The 27,817-nt window shown below is 41.2% G+C and overlaps 1 protein-coding gene across 1 annotated transcript; it reads right to left on the bottom strand.

The window, feature by feature from the left end:
* Window positions 1-1,553: 1,553 nt before the first annotated feature.
* Window positions 1,554-27,670, bottom strand: LOC5571916 (putative helicase MOV-10). The gene is made up of 6 exons (XM_021852916.1): window positions 27,411-27,670; window positions 27,274-27,331; window positions 21,021-21,810; window positions 20,672-20,963; window positions 18,248-18,549; window positions 1,554-3,519 (listed from the first exon to the last, which is right to left on the bottom strand). The coding sequence occupies exons 1-6, from the start codon at window positions 27,462-27,464 to the stop codon at window positions 2,004-2,006; spliced, it is 3,012 nt and encodes a 1,003-aa protein (XP_021708608.1). The 5' UTR covers window positions 27,465-27,670; the 3' UTR covers window positions 1,554-2,003.
* Window positions 27,671-27,817: the final 147 nt, after the last annotated feature.

Genomic DNA, 27,817 nt, shown 5'->3' with positions numbered 1-27,817 from the left:
GTCACACATTAGAATGGTATTTCAAATAGAGATGTAACACATAGAACGTCTAATAATCAAGAACGTGGCCATGAAAACTTTATTGTCCAATGATATAATAAGTATGATCAACTAAACTAAAATTTGCACTCAAAAAAATCCAAACGTCATTGCTACGTGAAAAATAACATTTCAAATTCATTTTGCCTCCACTTCACCTGACTAAGATAAAGATCACTAAGCCATTCATAACCATCAAATAGTGAATCGGTAATTGTTACTGAGGTTACCTATCGCACTTACGTGCAATTCACGTAGGTGCCTAAGTTCATTTTGACATCTGCATATTGCATACGTATACTCAGAAACACGGGTAGTCACAGAATGATTAAATTTTAGTAATTTATGACTATTTTCTATCTGCCTCTCTTTCATTCTGCAGGGAATTTTATTCCTGTTTGTCAATTCGCCTGGGTTGAAGCATCGCTAAGCTTAAACCCAGGCGAAATGACATTTAGTGTAGAAATTCACAGCAGAATAAAAGAGAGGCAGATAGAAAATAGTCATTAATGCATAAACTTTAGTAATTCTGTGACTATTTTTATTTCTGAGTGTACATTAGACTGGCCCTTAAACAAAAAAGTTGAAAAACTCAACGGGCACCCCTTAGATATGTGGCTTAGGGTAAGAAAAAAGCTCTCAAAATTTCAACTCATTTGGTCGCTCCCTCAGCTGGCGCATTCAATTCGAAGTTTGTATGGAACATTTGTTTCAAATATATTGAAAATTGACCCTATGCCACTGTTTCGTCCCGTAGACTAGTTAATCGCGTTCAATTGAGCCCAGAATGACAAATTCACTAGTTGATACCCTAATGAACATAGTCGCAGAAGGTTGTATCTGGTTCTAAGCTCATTTTCATTAACCTTTGAGTAGTTGCAAGTTAGGCTTAGGTCAGCACTCCCGTACAATCACATATATGCATGCACATTGTACCGCAGCTCGCCCAGCGTCATAGGTGGCTATGATGCGCTTAGTGGCTACCACCCAGCTATGTTGAAGAAATACCAAGCATTGTTGCAAATCTACTTCAGATAGTTAAAACACCAACTTTCTCAATTTTTATCAACATACAACCTTCTACAATATTGTTCGCTATGGTATCAACACAGACAAAGTGTTGTCTGTGGTATCAAGTAGTGTTTTTGACATTCTGGGTTCAATTGAACGCGATCAACAATTTACCTGATCTAAACAGGGATGATGTGCTGTTTCCTATATGTGTGAGCTGAAAATCACACATTAACTTCAATTCAATTGCGCCAACTCATGGAACGACCAAATGAGCTGAAATTTTCAGGAAGTCTTCCTCTAACCCTAATAAATAATCCTAGGGGATGCCCCGTGGAGTTATACAACTTTATTTTTCTCCCATACTGAGCTGGGCCAGTCTAGTGTACATTCGGTGTTGAGCGGAAATCCTAAGATGGCGCCCGCTTGATTTTTGAAGAACTTCAGAAGCTGCTGAACTTTAAACCCTGTGTTAGATTGATTTAAAGATAAATATGCTTTGAATACCGAAGAATCCCTGCATTACTTCATATTTTATACCTGATTTCTAACCTTTATCAACTATAGCACGTGAAGGCTACAACAAGACAGAACAAACTCACAATATTTGGGAAACAGGATTCACAATGCTCAGATTGAATATAAAAATATTACAATCTTTTAGGTTTGTTTACATTTTCCAATTAGGAATTAGTTTTCTTCCAAAGCCTATTAAAGATAAGGCTGGTCATTATTCCAGTTAAATTTAACGCAAAACCATCTAGATCCTACTGAAACGCTTCGTAAAGGCTACCAAAAAAATCCACGTAGCTCTTACGTGTAGCGCCGGTGGAATGGACGAAGTTCAAAAGTTCATGCGTTCATTCTTGGCTACTCATGATTAACATAAGAGCTACGTGAAAAGTGCGATGGAAAAAAACCTCGTATGTTTTCACGTAACAATGACGTTTGGATTAATTTGAGTGTACAAATTTTTGAATTATTCTATGAATTGCTTCAGTTTGAAGATCACATGTGGCCACAGGAGTAGTCGTTGTTTGGAATAGATCATTTGCAAGTTTTTTAGTTCTCTTCTTCGTTTTGGGAGTCTTTGGAGAACTGATTTTATTCACATCGCTGGTCGTAACAGCAGAACTTGTCTTCCTGTTCCGATTGACGATCGCACCGTTTTTTCGGCAGTAGTCGAGGAACTTCTTCCACAGCGGATCCTGCTGTAGGGTTTCCGTGTTACCAACTACGATCATGAGCGATCGCGCCCTAGTAAGGGCCACGTTCAGTCGTTTGGCGTCAGCCAAGAAACCCACATTGTCACAATTAGATCTTACGGTGGATATCATCATGATCGGTTTTTCCCTGCCCTGATACTGCTCGGCAGACCCGATCTCGATATCATGCCACTTGTTCGAGGTGCATAGCCCTCTCAGGAACGTCACTTGCCGAGCGTAGAATGACAGGATACCGATATCGCTCTGATTCACCGGTTTCCCATTGAGGCCATTTTTAAGCAAGTCCGAAACGTAGAACAAGACTTTCTTGGCTTCACCCGCATTGAAGAAGCTGTAGGTCAATTTATCTTGCTTCGTTTTACTACTGATCGGATGGAACATAAGTGGACAGTTACTGTTGGGTAGACGATGCCATCCAACGGCGAAGTTTTTGATTTCGTGGGATGCCTTCGATCGGAGTTGTCCATCGTAGAATAGATCGTTACAAAATTGGATCAACCGGTCATTCGACCTGTAATTATCGCGAAGAACCATTATGGCTTTGTGGTTGTATTTATTTGTCACTTGGTCCTTGGCGTACAACGGAAGGTTCATCAGTCGTTCCAGCATCGACAGGCCATGACTGGTTTGCTTGAGAAAGTCGTATTGGATCACAGGTCCCAGTTGCTTCGGATCTCCCGCCAGCACAACGCTGGCATTGATTTCGTTCCCATTCGTGGCCAGACCCGCAATTGGAATGAGAGATGTAATCTCTTTGGAACTTCCGCATTCGTCAATGAACACATAGCTGAAGTGTTTCGATTTTATATTGGCCTGGATTAGTCTCCCAGCCGTTGTTAGGGTAGCTACGACCACACGGCACATGTAGATGTCCTCGTAGCAGATGTTGCTATAGGAGTGACCGGCCAGGTTTGAAACGTCCAGTACATCCCATTCGATTTCGTTGATTTTTTTGAGACTCGAATATGCGAAAAACCGGAAAACGTCCTCATCCGGAATGCAGTCCAAGAGACGACTGGTCAACTCGTTGGCGGCATAGTTGGACGTAGCTGCAACCAGGATATTGACGGTTGGGCGCAGTTTGTATATTTGGCCGATGGCTTCCACCAGGGTGGAGGTTTTCCCCGTGCCTGGTGGTCCGAACAGAATGTACGGCGCCGGGAACGAAGTTTGATTGACGATGTTGCGAATGGCTACCACCTGTTCCGCGTTGGATGCCACGTTCTGCCGAATCCACTGGAAGCTGGAAAGATGGATGTTGTATGAGTTGTTTGAATATAATACAACAGTTATATGAAATATATTATAGATATAAATATATTATAGATTTCAATTGCCGATCGTTGACTTCCGCTGCTGTTTTTATATACGTCGATCATAACATCGGAAGAAGTTCACTGTATTCATCATCTGATGCCTAATGCAACTACTTCCGACATTATATTAAGCGTATAGTAACAACAGCGGAAGTCGTTCATCTGACTAACGACTTAAATTTAATGCTGGAGCCACAATAGCTCCTAGCTGACTTCTCACTGTCTGCACAAGTGCTGCCGTGCAATTATTTCACAATATCTGGGAAACTGCGACCTTTCCGGTCGACTGGGTGCAAGGCATCTTGGTGAAAGTACTGAATGTTAACCCGTGTTCCGCCACTTCCAAATCCCAATAGGTTCTGGGCCCATAACCTCCGAGATAACAGATCGAATCCGAAAAAAATATCAAGAAAAGTAGCGTCTCGGATGTTTAGGCATCCTTATGATCAGCGTACCAGCCAAAGGCTGATTAAAAGTAAATTAGTACGCCTCTCGCGCGCTGCTAGCACGCCTGTTGAATCGAACGATTAGACAGGCAACATCTGAACGAAAGCCAATCTGGCAACATTGCTGTTTACATGAACAGTATTCGAACGTGAACAAATTCATTCCCGTCTAAAGCGTACTGGCGTCCACACGTGTTACGTGTTTATTCGTTCTACTGAGCCCTCATTTCCCTCGTTTTCCGCTTAATTTCAACAGGTTATGTGCTCAGCATTGGGGCCAATAATCAGTGCCGTAGCTAGAGTTTTTGAGGCCCGGTGCGGAGTTCGATTTAGGGGCCCTCAATGTTAAGGTGAATACCGTCTAAATGTAAGGCGCTTACATGAAATCGACTGTTGAAATAAAAGTTGAACAATTTGCTTTAGTAGAATTATGATTAAAGTGATGGAACTTACCTAGTATGTTGTTTCAGTAGTTGATTGGCGAAAATGTCAATAGGGTCCTAAAGCCCTGTCCCAATTTTAGTGCCAAACGCTTGAGTTTAGGCCAAAAACACATGTTTACTCAATTTTTTAATGTTTTCCGTTGGTTTAAGCCCAAAAAACATTTTTTTAGATTTTGTCACATCCTTTGGCTTAAACTCAAATTTTGGGTGTATTTTGTTTTCCGTGTCCCTTACGAAATGTCAGATAGGAACAACCCCAGTGGTCGAACTAAAACCCCTGTGGTGTTTTTGTCGACTAAGCGAACGTCAAACATGATCAAAAGTGTCAAGGTTCATTTATGGACCAAATTTTTAGATTAAAGTTTAAACATGATATAGCCATTATTTGAGCGGGAAAAATTGCCAAAGTAGTTACAGTAACATGCTTTTTCGTGTTATTAAATAAAAACAAGATTTCATTAAAAATTTTAGGACCCAATTGGGTCCTATTTTGAATGAATTCTTGTTTTTATTTAATAATACGATAGAGCATGTTTTTGTAACTTTAGCAATTTCCCCAACTAAAATTACAGCTATAACATAGGAAGCCGGATTCTATCACTTTTTCGTCAAAAATGCCACAGGGGTTTTGGTTTTTACACTGGGGTGTCCCTATCTGACATTTCGGAAGGGACACGGAAAACAAAATATCCCCAAAATATGAGTGTGAGTGGGGTTCAATCAGTAAAAAATATTTAAGAATCGAGTAAACATGTGTTCTAGGCCTATACTTAAGCAGACTATAATATAGGCTTTAGGCCTATACTTGAGGCTTTAGGACCCTATGAATGAGCCTACATTTCTTCTTTTCTAAATTCTCGTTCATCAATATATTAGTTTACTAAGAATTATGGGGAGGACTTCTTAAATTGACATGGAAATTGAAATACTAGCTAGAGAAGTAGTTCCAGAAACCAATGATATACAGCTTTAATTGGGTATTCTAGGAAAATATAGACAAAGCCGTAATTACAAAATGAACTCCTAAGATTTCGTCAGGAGTTCATTTTGTAATTTATACGAATTTCATAAGAATTTCGTTTTGGATACCTTCAAAAATTAAACGTAGAAATTTTCTTAAGATAATCATAAAAGTAACCCCAGAGATTCCATCATGACTTATTTCAGATATTTCTCAAGTAACTCCAGGATTATTTCCATTGATTTCACTATCGTTTTCTTAAAAAAAAAATTACTGATTTCAGCCAGAAAAATCCATAAGAAATTATTTCAGAGATTGTTTCAAAGATTCCTTCAGGAATTATTCTAAAAGTTCTTAGAGATATTTCCCAAAGACCTCTTCAAAGAATTTCCTCCTGGAATATCTCCAAAAAAAAGCAACAACCATTTTCAGACATTTTTGGAGAAATTTTTCAAAAATCTGGGAGATACTTCAGAAAAAAAAACACAAAGAAACATCTAATGAATCTTGATTAAAGTTTGAAAGTAACCTTTGATGAACTCCCGCAATGTTCTCTGAACGAACTTCTGGCCTCTTGAGGAAGTTTTGAGGGATTTCGTAGATAAATTGCTTAGATGATTGAAATTACTAGGATATTAACTGTAGCAGGTGTGGAACCTCTGATGAATTGTAATTAATTCATTTCCTCGGATAATCCCTGGTATAATTTTAGGAGCGATTCGTATTTACCGTAAAGAAATCTACTCAAAATATCCTGAGAGGATAACTGAAGAAACTGGCATAGGAATTCTCGTATATCTTCCTGGAAAATCCCCTGTAGAATGTTGTTTTTTCTTGAAGGTACTGCCGTAAGAAATTTTTGAACGGAGATCCCAGAAGTAAACCTTAAGAGAGCTTTGTAAAAATAACTAGAAGAATTCCTGAAGTTTTTCCTTGAGGAATCTGAAAAATTTTTTTTGCAGACCCTGTAAAAAATCGTGTAATAATCTCGTAAGGTCTCTCGGGAACCTATTGAAGCAGGATTCACTACAAACAGAACAAAGAAAAAAAGTGACTTTCAAGACCTTCCGTTAAGAATAGAGACTAAGTCTCGAAAAAGAGATCAGCTACCAACCTTGAATATGTGCAAACCACTTCCCGAAGATGGTAACTGATTTTTTTTTCAATTATAATTCAAATGAAAATTGCTTGTTTAAGAATATGATCTGTTACAAATCAATTCCAGATACGATTATGAGCCCCGCATATTTGATTTACGAAATGAAAACAAGTTATCGAGAATGATTGTATTTCATGTAATCATTAATATCATTGATTATAAGGCCCCTACACAGTGCCGATCAAGGACACCTTAAAACTGATTTTTATGTGCTTGCTAACGTTTTTGTTTTTTAGAAATCAAATTCATAATATTAAATGACATTTTTACCACGTGCCCTCGTGCGTTAAAATACACTCTAATAAAGATTTAAAAAAAAAAAAAAAAAAAAAAATTTTTACCACGTTTTGGGGGCCCCTATGAACTCGGGGCCAGGTGCGAACCGCACCCCCTAGCTACGCTACTGCCAGTAATAGTAAAGTAGGACGCGACGCGATTCGGAAGTGTTTTTCGGTGTGAAACAAGAAAGACTGTCCGAAAAAGTACGCGGAGTGGCGGCGAAATAGTTTTTTTTTCGGTATCGAAAGTGGTTTCGTTCGGAAAACATTCGTGTGAGCAAAAAAATGGAGTTTTCGTTAGTGGGCGTAATTCGGCTGAATAACCGAAACTATCGTCCATGGGCTTTCAAGGTTCAGATGCTGATGATGAGGGAAGGTACGGGGAGATACGTTGACCCGGGTGTCGCGCCGGCACCGGTAACTCCAGAGTGGACGGAGGGTGATTCAAAAGCGCGAGCCACCATCGCTTTGTCGGTGGAAGATAACCATTATAACCTCATCATGTCGAAAAGCACATGGGATGCACTCAAATCTCATCACCATAAAGCTACTCACACTGGAAAAGTTTCGTTGCTAAAAGAGATTTGCAGTAGGAACGAACTACCGCGAATATGGAAGAGTTTTTGAACGGTATGGAGGAGCTTTATTCTCGGAGTAGTGTTGGATCCGTTGAATCTGTTGCATGCTCCTCGTGGGCGAGCGACGGAATCCGGATCCATTGTGCACGGTTTGCGTTTCGCGGAAGAAAAATCGAAATGTGCCGGTGAAAAAATGAAAACAAACGCATCAGTAGTGTTGGATCCGTTGAATCTGTTGCATGCTCCTTATGGACGAGCGATGAAATCCGAATCCATTGTGGCCGGTTCGCGTTGCGCGGAAGAAAAAACGAAATGCGCCGGAGTAAAATAAAAAAAAACGCGTCAGTAGAGTTTGATACGTTGAACCTGTTGTATGCTCCTGTCGAGCGAGCAACGAAATCAGTATCGTGTCCGGTTTGCGTAGTAACCGCATTATCAGTGTCGGTCATTCGTGTATATGCTCACGTATTCATTTCGAATTATATATTTATCGTTTACCAAAACGAATCCTTTCCCATATCCAAACTCCCAGTGTTTTCTTGTGGAAGTGCAGAGAACTCTTTGGCTTCTGCAAAGCAAGTAACACGTCAATATTTCCCTCCCATTCCCAAATTGACCTGCATTCGGAAGCAGCCGGCGCCGGTATTGTTTATTATAATAATGGGAGCACCAGTACTTACACATTGAGGATGCTACGATCTCGAGTAGTGTTTGTTGGTTCCCTGTGTAAGTACAGATGTTCTTGCAATGACGGAGTAGCAACTGCGGGCGGTCAATCATGCTCATGCTGCTCATGCTCATGCTCATGGTATGTGTAGTGTCTCACTGGACGCTTTCGAGAATGAAATACTTTCAGTGTATTATATTGTATTTCGATTATATTAGCTTTACAGTGTATTCAGCTGATTAACGGTGTGCTAATGAATTGTAACGAATTGTAACGATGTTGTAAGTGAAATGGAATAAACAACCGATGAGCTGTGCTCATTCGAGTTCTAGACGTTAACAAAACAAGTCCCTCATTTTAAGACATATCAACTGGCGACGACAGGATAAAAAAGGTGCTTTTTACATAGTTCTACTATTGTGTGGAAAATCGTACTTTCCATTGTGCAGTGGATAGCGGCCATCATTTCGGAGGAAATCCATCAAAAAAGGCCTATACTTGCAAGTTTGGACCGGAATTGAAAGAAGAGTAAGGCTAGAAGGAACGTTTTTGGACCTAAGAGGAGTGTTTTGGACCATCCCGAGCCATACTCTTGCGCTTGGTACCCGTTTGTAAGCTGGTAATAATCGAGAATCGTCTGCTAACTGGCACGATACCAGCGGAACAAGGCATTTGTTCGTTAAGCTGAAGGGAATATCCGGATTACTGTTCGGACGAGTGCGACCGTGCGCCCATTACGATCTGTTTTGGAGTTGTCTCTGGCTAACTGGCTTGTGAAGGTTGAACACCGGAAGATTTGGTAAGCTACCCATTTTTTTCTCATTGTCCCCGGTTGTGCCTAGGAATTTTCAAAATGGCTCAGGGTACCCTAGCTACCATTATGGAACCGTATCGGAAAGGAACGTCCTTTTCTGAGTGGATTGAACGATTGGGATCCGTGTTTCGGTTAAATAAAATTAAAGAGGAAGATAAGAAAGATTATTTTGCTACATTATGTGGTCCGTCCGTGTATAGTGAGGTGAAATTATTGTTTCCTAATACTAACTACAGTGATATTAAATTTGATGAAATGGTGACGAAACTTAAAAGTAGATTTGATAAAACCGAATCGGATTTTATTCAGCGGTTTAAATTTAACCACCGGGTACAACAACCCGATGAATCTGTGGAGGACTTTGTCCTCTCTGTAAAGCTTCAAGCTGAATTTTGCTCATTTGAAAACTTCAAACAAAAAGCCATTTTAGACAGAATTGTTGCTGGAGTCAGAGACAAGGCTCTACAACAGCGCCTTCTTAGTGAAGAAAATTTAACCCTTTCAAATGCCGAAAAAATAGTTATTACTTGGGAGATGGCTAGCTCTAATGCGAAGAGTATGAAAGACAACTCTGATCAAATTGGCTTAATTAGACACGATAGATCAGCAGGTATAGCTTATAAGAAGTTGGAGAAAACTTTAGGGTTAGCCAGATCTTTGAATGGAGACAATGAGAGAGGCCCTGTGAAGGACAGGCTTGGTTACCGTCCATATGGTAGACAGCGGCAGGTTGATTGGAAAAGGGACAATAGTAGAAATCAACAGCCATATGAAGATCGCGTTTGTGGATTTTGTGGATTGAAAGGGCATTTAAAACGTAAATGCTTCAAATTGAAAAACCTTAAAAGGGACACCGTAAAGTTTATGGACACTTGGCAAGCAGAGCATAGCAGCAAGGGACCTTCAGATGAAACAACCATTAGTGGGCTATTCAACAGGCTTAGAACCGACAAATCTGAAAGTGAAGACGAGGAATATGACGCAGGTGATTTAGAGTGCATGATGGTGTCGTCTATCAATAAGATTAATAACCCTTGTTTAGTTAATACCTTTGTTGATGGAAAATTGTTAACAATGGAGGTGGATTGTGGCGCGTCGGTGTCTGTTATTGGCAAAAATCAGTATTTTCGTACTTTTGACAAACCTTTAAGCAAAAGCAACAAACAATTGATAGTGGTGAATGGTAATAGATTGAGTATTAGAGGAGAAGCAAATGTCTCTGTTAAATTTAGAGAGAAATTGGCAAATATGCAGTTATTAGTGATTGACTGTGAGAATGAATTTATTCCTTTGCTCGGTCGGTCATGGCTAGACGTGTTCTTTTCCAATTGGAGAGAATTTTTCACTAGTACCTCAACAATAAATGGTTTGAATGAACATCATTCTGATATAACTGTTAATGAGGTAAAGCAAAAATTTGCAAACGTATTTAAAAAAGATTTTTCATTTCCAATAAAAGATTTTGAAGCTGATTTAGTTTTAAAAAGCGAGATACCGATTTTCAGAAAAGCTTATGATGTTCCATACCGTTTGCGGGATAAAGTTTTGGATTATTTGGATCGTTTAGAAAAAAAGGAGGTGATCACTCCAATCAAGACCAGTGAATGGGCGTCACCTGTGGTGATAGTAATGAAGAAAAATAACGATATTAGGCTTGTCATTGATTGCAAGGTATCAGTAAATAAGTTAATTATTCCAAACACGTATCCTTTGCCCACCGCTCAAGATTTGTTTGCGGGTTTAGCAGGCTGTAAAATTTTTTGCTCATTAGATCTTGAAGGAGCTTACACCCAGTTATCATTGACGGAAAGGTCCAGAAAATTTATGGTTATAAACACAATCAAAGGATTGTTTATTTACAATAGACTGCCACAGGGTGCGTCTTCTAGTGCATCCATATTTCAACAGGTAATGGACCAGATATTGGAAGGTTTGGAATATGTTTACTGTTATTTGGATGACGTTTTGATCGCGGGGAAAGATTTTGATGATTGCAAAAGGAAGTTGTTTTTAGTACTTGAAAGGTTAAATAACGCAAATATCAAGGTCAATCTAGACAAATGTAAATTTTTCGTTTCGCAGCTTGATTATCTTGGTCATATATTGAGTGATAAAGGTCTGTCACCATGCCCAGATAAAATTGCTACGATCCAGAAAGCTAGGGTTCCCCAGAACGTTACAGAATTGAAATCATTTCTTGGATTAATCAACTACTATAATAAGTTCATACCAAATTTATCCTCTAAATTGTTTCATTTGTACAACTTACTGAAAAAGAACGTGAGATTTGTGTGGGACAAACATTGCAATGAAGCTTTTGAAACTGCGAAACGTTGTCTTTTAGCAACAAACTTTTTAGAGTATTTCGATGCAAAAAAACCCATAGCAATTATAACAGATGCTTCAAGTTATGGCTTAGGGGGGGTTATTGCTCATATTGTCGATGGTGTCGAAAAACCTATATGCTTCACATCGTTTTCATTGAATGCAGCCCAGAAATCTTACCCTATTTTGCACCTAGAAGCACTTGCTCTTGTGTGCACAGTGAAAAAATTCCATAAATATCTATATGGACAAACTTTTAAAGTTTTTACAGATCACAAGCCCTTATTGGGAATTTTTGGGAAATCGGGTAAAAACCCAATAATAGTAACTCGACTACAGCGGTTTATCATGGAGTTGTCCATTTACGATTTTGAAATATTTTATCGACCATCGCATAAAATGGGAAATGCGGATTTCTGTTCTCGCTTTCCCTTAGAGCAAACAATCCCAATGGAATATGGCTTAGAGTATATTAGAAGTATAAACTTTTCTGGGGAAATCCCTTTAAATTTTAATACGATTGCTGAAGAAACAAAAAAGGATGATTTTTTACAGAAACTTATTTTTTATATGCAGCAGGGCTGGCCCGATCACATAGGAAAACAGTACAAGAATGTATTTGCTAATCAATCTGAGTTGGAGATGGTAGATGGCTGTTTGTTGTATCAGGACAAAGTGGTCATTCCACAACAATTGCATAAGGAAGTTTTGAAGTTATTGCATGCAAATCACAATGGAATAGTAAAAATGAAACAACTTGCAAGACGTACTGTGTATTGGTTTGGGATAAATCAGGCAGTTGAAAAATTTGTAGCGTGTTGTGAGGTATGCAACGGAATGGCAGTAGTGCCAAAGCAAAAAATTGAGTCTAAATGGACACCTACAACCAAACCATTTAGTAGGATACATATAGATTTTTTCCATTTTTCCGGGCACATTTTTTTACTGATTATCGACAGCTTCTCGAAATGGCTAGAAGTAGAATGGATGAAGAGAGGAACCGATTGCTCTAAGGTGTTAACAAAATTAGTAGAATTTTTTGCGCGGTTTGGTTTACCGGATTGCTTAGTTTCGGACGGCGGCCCTCCTTTCAATTCACTCTCTTTTGTAGAATTTTTGGGAAGGCAAGGTATAACTGTACTTAAAAGTCCGCCGTATAACCCAGCCAGCAATGGGCAGGCGGAGAGGCTGGTGAGAACTACAAAAGAGGTGTTGAAGAAGTTCCTTATTGATCCAGATATAGCGGAAGTTAGCTTAGAAGACCAGCTTTATTTGTTTTTATTCAATTATCGGAATACCTGCTTGACGAATGATGAGGAATTCCCATCAGAAAGAATCTTTTCTTATAAGCCTAAGACATTATTAGATCTTATAAATCCTAAAAAGCAATTCAAACATAATTTATTTGTACAAAATGACCGTTCTTATGACGAAAATGCATCTGCTAGTATTGGACCTGAACCATTCGATCCGTTGGATAATCTGACTAGTGGGGATTTTGTTTGGTACAAGAATCATAACCCACATAATCATGCAAGATGGTTGAAAGCTGTGTTTCTAAAACGTGTTTCTCGACATATCTTGCAGGTGGAAATTGGAAGCGTGCAAACCACTGCTCATCGCACACAGATCCGTCTGTTTAATGACCCGGATTCAACAAGACCAAACATCTCGCTTCCTACGTCCAGCACACAAGACATGGCCATTTCAAGTACCTCTCCGGTTAATATCGGCAGTGAACATCATCGAGGCCCTCAAGATGATCCTCCCAATCCGGAAGTCAAGCGTAAACGCGAGCAACATCAGTCGAGCTCAGAGCTGCGACGGTCTAAGCGAATAAAGCAGGTCAAATCTGATTCGGATTTTGTATATTACGATCGATAGTAAGATATTTTGAATTCCATTATAATGTAAAGCCAAGTTCATTCAGAATCAATTATAGAATCACTTCGGAAGGGGGAAGAAGTTGTAGTGTCTCACTGGACGCTTTCGAGAATGAAATACTTTCAGTGTATTATATTGTATTTCGATTATATTAGCTTTACAGTGTATTCAGCTGATTAACGGTGTGCTAATGAATTGTAACGAATTGTAACGATGTTGTAAGTGAAATGGAATAAACAACCGATGAGCTGTGCTCATTCGAGTTCTAGACGTTAACAAAACAAGTCCCTCATTTTAAGACATATCAGTATGGAGGAGCTTTATTCTCGGTTGGAGAATTCTGGCAAAAAGCTTTCCGCAAACATGCAGGTCGCCATGATTTTGCGAAGCCTACCAAAAGCTTTCGACGCTCTCATCACCGCTCTAGAGAGTCGTTCAGACCCAGAGGACTGACACGGCTGTCATCCTGCATACATTTCAGCTCTTCCTCACATGGTTTTTGGTACTTCGCGTTTTTTTACCATTTTCTGGTCGGACCAGGACTTGACGATGAAGCTGCTGCGTGCAAAACTCATCGATGAAAGTGAAAAGCTGTACGGCGGTAGAGCTCAAGAGGAGCCCGTATTGAAGGCGAAACGTGAAACGAAGCAGGCTGATGCCTGGCAAATTTGGGCATAAAAGCCGTGAACGCAAGGAGTTCCTGAGTCGCAAGAGCACCGGAGACAGCGACGATAAAAAGAAGAATAATCAGAATCAAGAAGAAACAGTAAAGCAATAAGAGATCGTTCACTTTCGTCGGCATGACAGTCGTGTTTCTCGTTCGTGTTTAGTGGACTCGGGTGCCACTTCGCATATGTGTAATGACAGAGGTGCGTTTACGACGATTGAAAACGTTTCGCGGTCGAGTTTCACCGTCGCGTACGGCAGGGAAAATCGGGTCGAACGTAGAAGGCGTCGGTGATTGCCTTATCAAGTGCGTTAAGCAGCCTATGGACATGCCCTATATCAACTGCAGCGATTTGCAGTAGACAGGATGTCCCGGGCCCGATTCATCTGACAAGCCAATCGAGCCCTCTGTCACCATAGAAGATGGTGTCTCCATCGATGTCGATATCCTGGCGTTAAGGCTAAGTAGCCCGTCATTCGTTTTTGCAACAATGATGACATTGGTGCTGGCAATAGGGTAACGACTGTTTACTTCGTTCATAACCGCTAACAGTTGGCGCCAGCGGCAAAAAGTACAGGCAACAACCTTTCGAACATTCAGTTTCTTTCACTGGCCGCCGGGCGACGACACTGTTGTTTGTATGTCACCCACTGATCGCGCTACGCTGGATTCTCAAATTTCTCAAACTTTCAACACAAGCGCATGGAAGAATGGTAGTCGAAGAACTGTCAAAACGTATGGAAAATAATGAAAAACGTAAATTACTTGCAATAGGGCACTTGCAGCCTTTGTTTAGTGTGCCCAACGGACCCATTTGATTTTGCTGGGAAACGTTTTGTAACCTGTTTTCCGTTTCAATTCGTTACCCAGCAAAATCAAAGGGAGCCGTTGGGCACACTTTTGTTTGCTGCAAGCGCCCTATTAGGAAGCTGGATCAAAAAAGTAGTGATTAGAAATCAAGAGTAAAGTGAATACAGAACTTTTTGTGCTCAGTTCATCTTCCGTGGTGCTTTCTTTGCTTCAGGATTTCGTTTTTACTACCACTGAAAAAGAGCCATCTATTGCCTTTTCAGTTTTGAATATCGCCCTATTTCAAAGTGATAAAACTCAGTCTTGATACTCTTGATACAGGGGATAGGCAAAATGATTGAGATAGGCAAAATTTTGCCCAAATTCAAATGCTTATAACTTTATGAAAAATGAATGAAATTGGATGCATCTGGAAGCAGTCGACGGCAAATTTGGTCCAGTTTTAGGAACTTCCTTGGTCATGCATATTGGCCACTGGACACCGGAGATGTTCCGGATTTTCTGAGGTCATGTCCAAATGTCATTTTTTCTGTCGCTTGTATTTTTGTGTGGTGTAAAGTTAGATAGATGTTTGCAATTTCCCTAGAAACTAGAACTAATAGGAAGTTGAATGCCACCGGACGCATTAAGATTGATTGGAAATCTTCAGAAATGCTTTCAGATGCATCCAATTTCATCCATTTTTCATAAAGTTATAAGCATTTGAATTTGGGCAAAATTTTGCCTATCTCAATCATTTTGCCTATCCCCTGTAGTTTATATTGGCTTGAAAAAGTAACACTGTACGCGCTAACATGCATGAAGTATGCTGATACTTTTTCAGCTGTGTCAGTGCAAAAGCAACTGATTTCCTTTGATTCTAAAACGTGAGATGAATTAGCAACAATCATCAACAACGCGTACAAATTTCAATGACGGCCTACTTCGCCTTAAAACTAAGTAGCCCGTCATTCGTTTTGGCAACAATGATTACTTTTCAGCTTGCATTTAAAAGTAATAAAACTCAGTCTTGATAGTTTATATTGGCTTGAAAAAGTAACACTGTACGCGCTAACATGCATGAAGTATGCTGATACTTTTTCAGCTGTGTCAGTGCGAAACCAACTGATTTCCTTTGATTCGAAAACGTGAGATGAATAGGGCGATAGTCAAAACTGAAAAGGCAATAGATGACTCTTTTTCAGTGGTAGTAAAAACGAAATCCTGAAGCAAAGAAAGCACAATGGAAGATGAATTAAACACAAAAAGTTATGTATTCATATTACGCTTGATTTCTAATCACTACTTTTTTGATCCAGTTTCCTAATTGCAAGTAATTTACGTTTTTCATTATTTTCCATACGTTTTGACAGTTCACCGACTACCATTCTTCCATGCGCTTGTGTTTGAAACTTGAGAAATTTGAGAACCCAGCGTAGCGCGATCAGTGAAAGGAATACACACATCAGTGTCGCCGTTAGGCGGCCAGCACAGATAAACTGAATGTTCGAAGGGTTGTTGTCTGTACTTTTTGCCACTGGCGCCAACTGTTAGCGATTATGATCAAAATAAACAGTCGTTACCCTATTAGCAACAATCATCAACAACGCGTACAAATTTCAATGACGGCCTACTTCGCCTTAATGACAGTGGAGAGACAATCGAACTTACACTACGGGATGTACTGCCAAAAGTCCTCGGTAAAATTCGTCGAAAAGATTGGATGACAGGACTGAACATCGTCGACTGTGGCATCTGCTGGACCTGCGAGTGCTGCATCGAAGGAAAAATGGCTCGACCGTCATTTCCACAAGTTGCCGAAAAGACTTCGACTCAAGTGTTGGATATAATCCGCCTCTAGTTTGCTGCGATGTGACAGCGTGAGTACCGGGCCTCAAAGTGTCAAAGGCCAAAACAAAACATTTCCCGTTGCGTGGGATCGATCAATTAATGAAAAATAACAATTAAAGGTAATAATTAGTTAAATCAATTTTGTGACAACAGCGCCACTAGCGTTCTACTACTAATATTTCTGTTGTGCGGATCCATGGAGGAGACAACGCCAGGAGAGTGCCGCTATTACTTGACTTTGACGATCATAGTCGTTAAACCACAGACAAACAAACGTAACACTTAGAACAAATCGCGATCAAATTTATAGTCGAGAGAACATGTACGTCCAATGCTAAAATCGGTGTATTTGACCGATGGACCAACAGATGGCGGTAGTGTGTAAACGCCAAACGCGAACAAAAACGATGTGAGCGCTGCGGGTGGTGGGTTGGCCACCTATCATATATTTGAATCGGCCGTTGAAAAGGTGGTCGATGGACAACAGTGAGAGTGTGACGTCTGTTGGGGGCGTGAAATTGGGCGTGAAGGCGATGAAAATGAGATTCATCGGCTACACCGCCGAGCATAAGGCCTATAGGAGGCACACAGAAACGGGAGAAATTCAAATCAGCCGGGATGTCCGTTTTCTCGAACTGCATGACGGATCCAAGAATCAACTTCCTAGTGATCGCAAGCTGGAAGACAACTTGGAAGTCAGCGAAGAAGTGGAGTGGTCTCTCGATAGCACGGCGAAGCCCTGTAAAAATGGTGTTCGCTTCGAATCCGGTCAGAACAAGAAGGCGTGGAGCGTAGACAGCTAGGTGGGGTGACCAGGTGCACCAGGCCTGGAGAGCGTGGGTCGCAGTCGAGATGGAGAGAAGCGGCTATGAACCGAGTGAATTGGCGAAACAATTTAATTGATGTAGAACCAAATAAATAAATAATAATTTTTTTCGTTACGGTCTAATTTCGTGACAAACTTCCGTAGGCTAGTATTGGACTGCCATAACCGAACGAGTGCGAGGGAAGAGAGAACGTCGACTCTGACCACAATCTGCGCCCACAACTATTCGTCATCAACAATATTCGGTACCGACGGCCCCTTCAGTACAATCTACTGCGACTAAACCAACCGGAAATCTCTACTACGTACACGTAGCAACTCAAGGCTGCCTTGTCGGACCTCTTGACGGCTGATGGAGTACAATAAAAGCAGCCATACGTAGGACGAAGTTTCCGCAACGATTAGTGTAGAAGTGCAGATAAATTCAGGAGGTGAAGGGTTCAGCGCGGCCGATCATGTTGTAGAGATAACATATCGCCTGGAGCTCGTAGGAAGCAGAGTGCAAGAAGATTAAGCAGCTTTACCGATCCTATGGAATAAACGGGAAGAACGTGAGGTGATCGATAGATGGAAGCAGCACTTCTATGTACACAAGAAGAGCGCTTAGAACGCAGACTATACTAAAAGCGGTCTCTCACTCTCGTGGTAAGTTATCGAGTTAACTTCGCTGATAGCTGATCGACAACACACCAGATCTTCAAGAAATGCTGCGAGAACCAAGTTCCGGCACACCGGTTGTTATCGATTTTAAGACGGCTTACCGCGTAGAGGATGTACTAAAACAGCGTTTCTGGGGAGTTCACGAGATTGATTGAAGCATGGATTGACGGTTTTTGAGCGCTTAGAATATTGGTACTCAATGAGTTTGTGAACGTAAACTATAATCAGATTGCCTTCTTCATGACCCTCTACAACCGTGCTTGTTCTCTGTTAAGTTTCGCAAATTTTAGATATTTGTGTAACTAACCTGGCAAAGCTCTCCAGCGGTCCTCCAGTGACGGCCTCCGGAAGACAGATGCTCTTGATCAGGGTTGCACTCATGAGCGTCAGCGCTTTTCTCTCCAATTGGAATGTTGTTCGATTCAGCATAAACATGATTTTCACGACTTTCGTTGCATCGACAAACTCCTGCATGCGAAAGGTTACCATGTCCGCCGTGATTTTCTCCACAACTCCATACGCTTTTTCCATGCGGGTAGCTCCTTGTGATATGAAGATGGCTTTAACGTCCTCGTTCAGAAGGGACGGTTTCTTTTTAAACTGACTAGTCTGAAAATTATAAAATGAAACTAAAGGTCTAGTGCTAAGGACGTTAGAATATGATTGACAGACAAACAGACGTAACCCTGACAATAATTCCACTGTTTTGAACGATAATTTTCTGTTTTCACAACCACGAGAGGTTAAAAAGGCTATCAACGAGCTGACGAACTGTAAGGCTGCTAGGAAGGACGAGATCCCGGTCGAGCTTCTCAAGCACGGGAGTGTGCAGCTTTACCAGTCGATCCACCGAGTACTTCTGAAGGTATGGAAAAAACGAAGAAATGTGTGGACATGCGGTGGCGGCTGGTTGGATGGCCTCATACGCCGAATGTACAAGAAAGGACACATACTGGAGTGTGTTAATTACCCAGCTGAATTCGACGTACAAAAAACTGTCACGCATCCTGTTTAACAGTCGGCGAATACCAAGCTGGTTTTCGTGAGGGCCGCTCGACAACGGTCAGATGTTTACTTACCTTGCGAATGATCCTACATTAATTCCGGGAGTATAACTTGCACACTCACCATTTCTTTATTGATTTCAAGACGACTCAGTGAAATGAAATGAGCTATGGCAGATAATGTCTGAACAGGGGATTCCAGCGAAACTAATTAGGCTGATACGTGCTACGATGGATGGTTTGAAATCAAGTATGTATTCGGATCGCAGACGAGGTGTCAACCTCGTTCATGGCGTTAGACGCATTGAAACCGGTAGAGACACTTTCGAATTTACTGTTCAACATTGCACTCGTGCGTGCTGAAGAGAGATCGAGACAGCGAGAATAGACCTGACCTTTCATTCTACCATAACGAAGTACATGGTTGCAGGTAAAGATAGAGGCAGGTTTGGTGGTGTAGGTGCTGAGGTAGTGTTTGATGGGGATGTGTTTGAAGTTGTTGAAGAATTTGTTTACCTTGAAACACTTGTGACATGTCACAACGACGTTTCCAGCGAAGTGAAAAGACGTGTTAAGTCTGCGAATAGCGCCTTTTACGGATTACGTAACCAGCTTATGTTCCGCAACGTGCAAACGGAAACAAAATTCGCCCTGTATAAAACATTGATTCTTCCGGTGGCTTTTTACGCACTCGAGGCGTGGTCGTTGTAAGAGGCAGACCGGCAAGCCTCGGTGTTTTCGAGCTGCGGACAATACTCGGTAGAGGGAACTAGAAAACGGTATCAAAAATTGTGTCAAGTGTGTAAAGATGCGAATATTATCAAGCGTGTGAAATACGGCAGACTTCAGTGGACTAGCCACTTAGTTCGAATGTCGGAAGAAATAATGGGAAAACAATCTTCAGCAGGAAACCATGTAGAGGTCGGCGACTTCATGGAAGAATACGCTAGCTGTACGCATCGGCAGAGGACCTGGCGATCCTAAACGTTCGGGGCAACTGGAGAAGTATCGCCCAAGACCGACGAAGATGAAGCTCTATAATACGCCCGACAATGGCGTGACGCTATGCTGTAGCCATGAAGGTATCAAGGTAGGTATATTCGTGCCAACCGTTTGTGCAAGTGTCTTCGATGCCAGACATCAAATTGTCGAATTAAAAGGGGTCTATTCTGTATAAAGGTACCCTGTATGAATAAGAATCCTAACAATGAAGACAAAAATTGTTCTACTGTCGACTGGAAAGCAATCTATCTTAATAAAACACAAGTATTTACGGAATTGACTTGAGGACATAATACTTTTTAAGCGAAACATCGTCATCCTGTAGGGCTCAAAGAGTGACGTTCCCTACTCAAGAGGTAGAGGGAGTGTTACAAGAAGAAAAAAAAAAGAGATAAAACGCTGAATTCTTGAAGATTATGCTCGAGAAATCTCATAATATTGATATCCTGAAGAACCTCTGGAATAGTCGAGTTAGAATCTCTGAAGGTCTAGAGTGTTGCACCATGATCCATTACCTACAAGTAGCAGTAGCAGGAAAAAAGTGACTTTAGAGACCATTTTGTTTGAAATAATGACAAAGTCTCCAAGAGACTTGGGTATAGTTCGTTTTTCTACAATTGTCTTTGCCTTCACATGTTTATGGAACCTACATCGTAGATACATTTTAAAGGAAATCGTTCAAAGTGTTACGTCTATTCGAATGAGGCAAAATGTTCGATTCTCACCGATACGGTATAAAGTCGCGTGTTGTTCTGCGGCACGATGACTGGTTCCAGAATGGTGTAGTTGAAATACTCCTGCAGCATATGTTGCGCTTCTATTTGGTTCAGTACAGTCAACTGCTTGCTGTATCTATCCAGCGACAGCAAGTTATCCTGCTTAGATACCTCAATTAGTCGCATGAGGTCTCTCTCCTGGCTTGTATACAAACCATTGTCCTTGTAGTTGCTTTTGTACAGTATGGTAACCGGCCGTGGAATATCGTACGGGGGCAATTTTGTCAGCGCTATCTGAGTCCTGCAAAAAATTTAGACATTATTATCGAAGGCAAACGGATTATGCGGTCCTACGAACTTTTTCCCTCTATTGTTGGCCACCTTCTCCGTGAAGTGATACTGTTCTACGACCTGGCGATTCAATAATCTATCTGACCCTACCGGAGTAGCTGTGATGATCAGTGAATAGCTGCGACCTTCCACTAACACCATATCGTCGAGCGTGACTTCGTCCTCGAAGCAGTACCCGGGAACCATCCGCAGTATTTGCCCTCCAGCAAACACCGGCCAGAGTTGAACATTTCCATCGAAGATGTAGATCGAGTTCAGCAGGATCGGTACCGAGGCTAGATTTTCGACAGTTATGGAAAACGTCGGAACAGACATTGGGAGTTGCTGCATGGCCAGTTTGCACACCTGACGATCGATACGATGATTGCGGGGATCGAAGTCCAGCAGCGGGTCCAGTTTGAAGCAACTACCATGACTAACCGCCACGTGGCTTCGGAACATCCGCTCGGATCGAAACTGCTGCTGGCAGATTGGACAATCCGTAATCGGATCGAACACCTCCAACTTCATCGGCAGCCGTATGATCGTATCCACGGGTTTGATAATCCATTCTCGATTGAACGATGGACGATTCCTAGTCCTTCGTGCCTTGCTGTTTCTGTTGGAATTTTCTTGATGCTTTTCCAAGTTGGTTTGATTTGCTTGACCATTTGGAATTCTAGATTTGGGTTGAGAGCTCTGGTGGGCAGATTCTTTTACCGTTGAATTATGGTTTTCAATTTTATCGTTGGTTTTTATCGATGGATTGTCGTCTTTTGATTTCCTGGTATACTTTCTACGTCGCCTCTTCTTTAGTTCTGAAAGTGATTTATCATAAAAAGAATCGATGTAAAAGTATGTGTACATAAGGAAGAACATATATTTTCTGCGGACATTACTTTGCATTACATTACATTACTGCGGACGTAAATTTTGAACGTATTCAAACTGGTGTGTAGCGCAGACGCTTAAATGGTGAGTTATATCGAGTGTATAAAGAAGCAAATATTGTCAAGCGTGTAAAATACGGTGACTTGGGAATCACAAATCTGCTTTGTGAAAACTTTTTACTTGAGCCATAACTTGAATATAATAAAACTTCGAGCAGAGTGGAATTCCTAATAGTAAATGAAAACATAATTTTGTACTACAGTACTGGACAGAATAAAGTACGCATTGGCCGTTTTCCCATACAAAATGGTCAAGTTTGGAGATCTGAATCTCAGCTTTTAGTGTTCCGATTGATCTGAAATTTTCACCACAGCCTAGATATAACAAAGATTTCACTCAATTAAAATATCACTGCATTTGAAACACAATCTTTTAAATTATTGAAAATCTCTCAATTTGCAAAAAATTGTAAAATTTAATTTTGAAAATATTTTGAAAACAATCAGTTTTACCGAAAAATGATGTTCTGCAAATTTGTGTGTCTTATCAAATTGTACATTTTTGCAGAAGGACATATTGCTCTAAATATTTTCATTTAAAAATTATTTTTACTTTAAAATTTTGTCATTTTTATCAAAATTTGAGATTTGCGATAACTTAAAAGTTCGGTAATGAAAAACTATGAATTTCTAGCCTAGCAAATTTGAGGTTACTTTCAAGCTGCGGTGAAAATTTCAGGTCAATCGGACAACTAGAAACCGAGATATAAGACTCCAAACTTGATCATTTTGTATGGAAAAACGGCCAATGCGTACTTTATTCTGTCCAGTACTGTATATCATTCAATCTAAAAGGTTTAGTATCCCGACCAATGGATTACAGTAGAGTTGTAACAAATTTTATTAATAAGTTAGCGTAGTTTTTTCTAACAAAATTGTCATATTTCAAACAAAAATGTAACTTATGTTTTAAATCAAACAAAAGTATAACTCATTTTGTTATTTTCTGTGACAAATAATAACAAAATGTGTTAATACGGATTGCTCTCAAAAATTGTATAACAAATTGTGTTATAATTATGTTTTAAATTGAAACAAATTTGAAACAGCTTTTGTAATTATAACTGATTTTGTTTTAATTATGTTATATTTTCCTCCATCAACTCAAAGTGCTTCTAACAAAAATGAAACAAAATTTGTTATTTTTAACAGATCTTGATTTGGTTGGTGAAAGGCTGGGCATGGCGTACCATTGGTACCTCGCGTACCTGAAGGAATAAAATAGACCCCTCTGTGCGGTCTCTAGCCTCTTGCCCAGCAACTCCTGTTCCTACTTCCTCGCGGTACTGGCCGGGGTATGAGTAACCTTAGGAAAGATTGGGTAACCAATCCCCGGTGGGAACTTTGGTCGTATGCTGACAGGGAAGGGGGGTTTGTTTTTGCCTTTGCTTCTGCTTCTGCAAACCTTGAGCGTCTGAACTCCACATTGGGAGCGGCTCACAACAGCGTCTGTTCCCCATATCAGAGGCGGCTGATCATCGTCCTAGTGCTAGAGAAGGACTTCAAGCATAACTGTGCACTATGGTCCTCCGAACATTTAGGGGGAATGGTCTTCCGGAAATGTAGGGGGTTGGTGTCATGCCCTGCAAGACAGCCGTAAAAACATCAAGCAACAAATAATCAACGAGAGAATACGAATCGGGACAATCGGCGAAGACCACAGCGACATAAAGGGGCTAGCGATTGGAAACTCGGTACATGGAACTATAAATCTCTCAACTTCATCGGGAGCACACGCATACTCGCCGACGTGCTGAAGGACCGTGGATCGTAGCGCTGCAGGAAGTGTGTTGGAAGGGATCAATGGTGCGAACGTTTAGAGGTAACCATACCATTTACCAGAGCTGCGACAATACACACACGAGCTGGGAACAGCTTTTATAGTGATGGGTGATATGCAGAGGCACGTGATCGGGTGGTGGCCGATCAATGAGAGAATGTGCGAGTTGAGGCTCAAAGGCCGGTTCTTCAACTTCAGCATAATAAACGTGCACAGCCCTCACTCCGGAAGTACTGATGATGATAAAGACGCTTTATACCCTCAGCTCGAACGGGAGTACGACAGCTGCCCAAGCCACGACGTCAAAATCATCATAGGTGATCTAAACGCTCAGGTTGGCCAGGAGGAGGAATTCAGACCCACTATTGGAAAGTTCAGCGCCCACCGGCTGACGAACGAAAACGGATTACGACTAACTGATTTCCACGCCTCCAAGAATATGGCCATTCCTAGCACCTACTTCCAGCACAGCCTTCCATACCGATACACCTGGAGATCACCACAGCAGACAGAATCGCAAATCGACCACGTTCTGATTGATGGATGGCACTTCTCCGACATTATCGACGTCAGGACCTATCGTGGCGCTAACATCGACTCTGATCACTATCTGGTGATGGTCAAACTGCGCCCAAAACTCCCCGTCGTTAACAACGTACTGTACCGACGGCCGCCCCGGTATGACCTAGAGCGGCTTAAGCAACCGGATGTCGCTGCTGCATACGCGCAGCACCTCGAGGCTGCATTACCGGAAGAGGGTGAGCTGGATGAAGCCCCTCTTGAGGACTGCTGGAGAACAGTAAAAGCAGCCATCAACGATGCAGCTGAGAGCAACGTCGGGTACGTGGGACGGAGTCGACGGAACGATTGGTTCGACGAGGAGTGCCAGGAGGTTTTGGAGGAGAAGAATGCAGCGCGGGCGGTCATGCTGCAGCAAGGGACCCGGCAAAACGTGGAACGTTATAGACGGAAACGGCAACAGCAGACCCGCCTCTTTCGGGAGAAAAAACGCCGGCTGGAGGAGATGGAACAGCTGTGCCGGTCTCAAGAAACACGCAAGTTCTATCAGAAGCTCAACGCATCCCGCAACGGCTTCGTGCCAAGAGTCATGATTTTCAGGAATAAGAATGGGAGCATTTTGACGGACGAGCGTGAGGTGATCCAAAGGTGGAAGCAGCACTTCGACGAACACCTGAATGGCGCTGAGAGCACAGGCAATGAAGGTCGGGACAACGGACGAAATGCCTTCGTCAGTACTGCGGGCGATGGAAACCAACCAGTGAGGGAGGTTAAGGATGCCATTCATCAGTTCAAGAACAATAAAACTGCTGGTAAGGATGATATCGGAGCTGAATTCATAAAGATGGGCCCGGAGAAGCTACCCAGACAACCAAAATGTACGTATAAAGAAATCACCTTTTGCGCTAAACGATGCTTATATGGGCAAAGTTTCACGTATAAAATGTCGCCAAAGGGCCTTATACGTACCAAAGTGGAGGCGATATATATGCATATTTTATATGATGAAGAATGGCATACAAAGCGAATGCATGAATTTCCTAACGAACTAATCTGAAATCTTACGCGACCTTAATTATGATAATAAATGTTTATTTGACAGCTGGTACGAAATTATTGAAGTTACTTTGGGCGGTCCATTAATTACGTAAGACAATTTTGGCGGTTTTTCGACCCCCCTTTCCCCCCATGGTAAGATTTTTTATATGAAAATTACAAATAATTTGTATGGCGCGTAAGAAATCTCAAACCCTTCCTCCCCCCATAATCCCTTACGTAATTAATGGACCGCCCCTTTACACGAGTATACGGGACGAAATGACATGTACAAACGAACTCGGAAAGTAACGTTCTATGCGAGGAAAACCATCAAACAAATTATTTCATTCCCATTGTAGTGCGGGTGTGATGTTATTTGTATGAATAAAAGAGTTATTATGTTAAATGTTATGCGAATTTTGGTTGTCTGGGTAGCCATTTGTCTGCACTGGCATATAGGCAAGTGTGAGTACGTGTATTGGAAAAAGCGTATACCTACGTGTATAAGGTATTGGAAAATGCGTGACAGAGGGCTCTAGAAATCCCGAAAAACGATGGACGTCATATTTGAATCGTCCCTAAGGCCGGTAGTCCTCTACGGGCATGAAACGTGGACGATACTCGAGGAGAACCTGCAAGCACATGGAGTCTTCGAACGTTGGGTGCTTAAGACGATCTTTGGCGGTGTGCAGGAAAACGGTGTGTGGTGGCGAAGGATGAACGACGAGCTCGCCCAACTCTAGGGCGAACCCAGTATCCAGAAGGTGGCCAAAGCTAGAAGGATACGATGGGCAGGGCATGTTGCAAGAATGCCGGACAGCAACCCTGCAAAGACAGTGTTCGCGTCGGAACGGGTTGGTACAAGAAGGCGTGGAACGCAGCGAGCTAGGTGGGTGTTTATGGGTATCCAGTTTCTTAAATATTCTGGATCTACGTTAAAAATTGAACTAGAATCCAAAGTTTCACTATTTTTTTGTGATCTGGGACTATTTTAAAAACACGATTAGTATGGATTATCACTTTTGTATCAGTTAGTATGGATATCACTTTTGTATCACCCCTTGGCATATTTTACTTCGGGACGAGCTGTCATTATGTGAACTGAAATGTCATTGTGTCGACGAATTGAACTCTTTTTTAATCATTTATAACATTAATATTAAGTTGTTGAGACGCAATAAAAATCGCGTTATGCTTAGAAAAATGTGCTCTTTCGATCAAACAACAAAAAACTGAATGTTTCATCACTAAACAACCCATTTGAGCTAATTTCGTGCAAATAATCGATAGTCCATAATTGGTACACTTTTTGACGAATGCTAGGAACACTATTGCCACTATTGTTAGATGCAAAGAATTTAGAAATTTGGAACACGGAAATCGACAGCAAGCTCATTGATTTCAAATCGACCAACTTGGACATGATGATCATGACACAAGATAATCATAAGTTAAACACACTGAATCCGTGTTGGGTGATGATCCATAGCACCCATTGACGAATACGAATTTGAAATGGAAAGCTTTAGGAACTTATGTGGAAAACTATGGGATTCATGTTGTCGGTTGATGAATCAGTCCATGAAGCAAAACTAAAGAATTGAATGTGTAATGCACACGAAGTTTGTAAGAAAATCACAACAAATCGACATAGACGTTCATGAATCGATCCATAATTTTAAACACAACGATCAAGCGTGTGGATTTTTTTCCGTGAAGCCTTTTGTAGATTGATCATTATGGGCTATCATATCGTACACATTCAAATATGCCGGAGTTATTCTAATCGCCCTATTTTAAGGTAATCATGCAATATGTAATTGGCAGTTTACCCCATATAGTGATGTATACAAATATTTACAAGCAATTTCAAGAACTTTTATGGTTTTGTCCGGCCGTGCGCCACACTATGCGACGTTTTGGTATTTGTTATAGATAGCTATGGGTAAACTGCACTTAACTGCTTATCGCTTAAACACTAAGCTTATGATTACCTGGACCAGCTTCCTGTTTGCCTTCGGCCGTCGAACACTCATCCCTTCGAAGGTTCAACTAAAACGAAACAAAGAACGAAAGGATTATCTATCACCGTAACTTTTCCTGAGACACCGAATTTCACAATTGCACTTACCTGTTGCAGCCATTGGATAATGTTCGCCATGTTAGGTTCACATTTTGTAGTCATGCTGCCGGCCAAACGGATTTTGCGCGCAAAGAAAATTCAAAAAAAAGTTTGCTTTCCAAACCACAGTTGTGCACAGATCACATTCACCGGAACAACTGATCGTTGTCGATCGATGGACGTGTTGCAGTCGTCAATTTCATCCCGTTCTTGCTCGATGCATATTTCCGACTGATGTCAGCAAATCGTGCCAATATAGGTTTTGTATAAATAAACATACAGGCACTGACTACCTACAATCAATATTCTAACACTATAGTAGTGGCTCATGGTGGGTAGCACAAAGAGCCCAGCCGTTGATTATTTTTACGAGAGTGGTGTTTCCCGGTATCCAGGCAGCAATTATATCGCCTGAC

The sequence above is a fragment of the Aedes aegypti genome, chromosome 3 (genome assembly GCF_002204515.2).
Source record: "Aedes aegypti strain LVP_AGWG chromosome 3, AaegL5.0 Primary Assembly, whole genome shotgun sequence".
NCBI lineage: Eukaryota > Metazoa > Arthropoda > Insecta > Diptera > Culicidae > Aedes > Aedes aegypti.
The sequence above is the reverse complement of the archived record's forward strand: the minus strand, read 5'-3'. Positions and strand labels throughout refer to the sequence as shown.

Coding starts and splice junctions, on each gene's coding strand:
- LOC5571916 (XM_021852916.1), bottom strand. CDS start 27,464: ATGACTACAAAATGTGAACCTAACATGGCGAACATTATCCAATGGCTG. Junction 27,332..27,410: donor TTATCCAATGGCTGCAACAG/GTAAGTGCAATT, acceptor GTTTCGTTTTAG/TTGAACCTTCGAAGGGATGA. Junction 20,964..21,020: donor GCCAACAATAGAGGGAAAAA/GTTCGTAGGACC, acceptor AATTTTTTGCAG/GACTCAGATAGCGCTGACAA.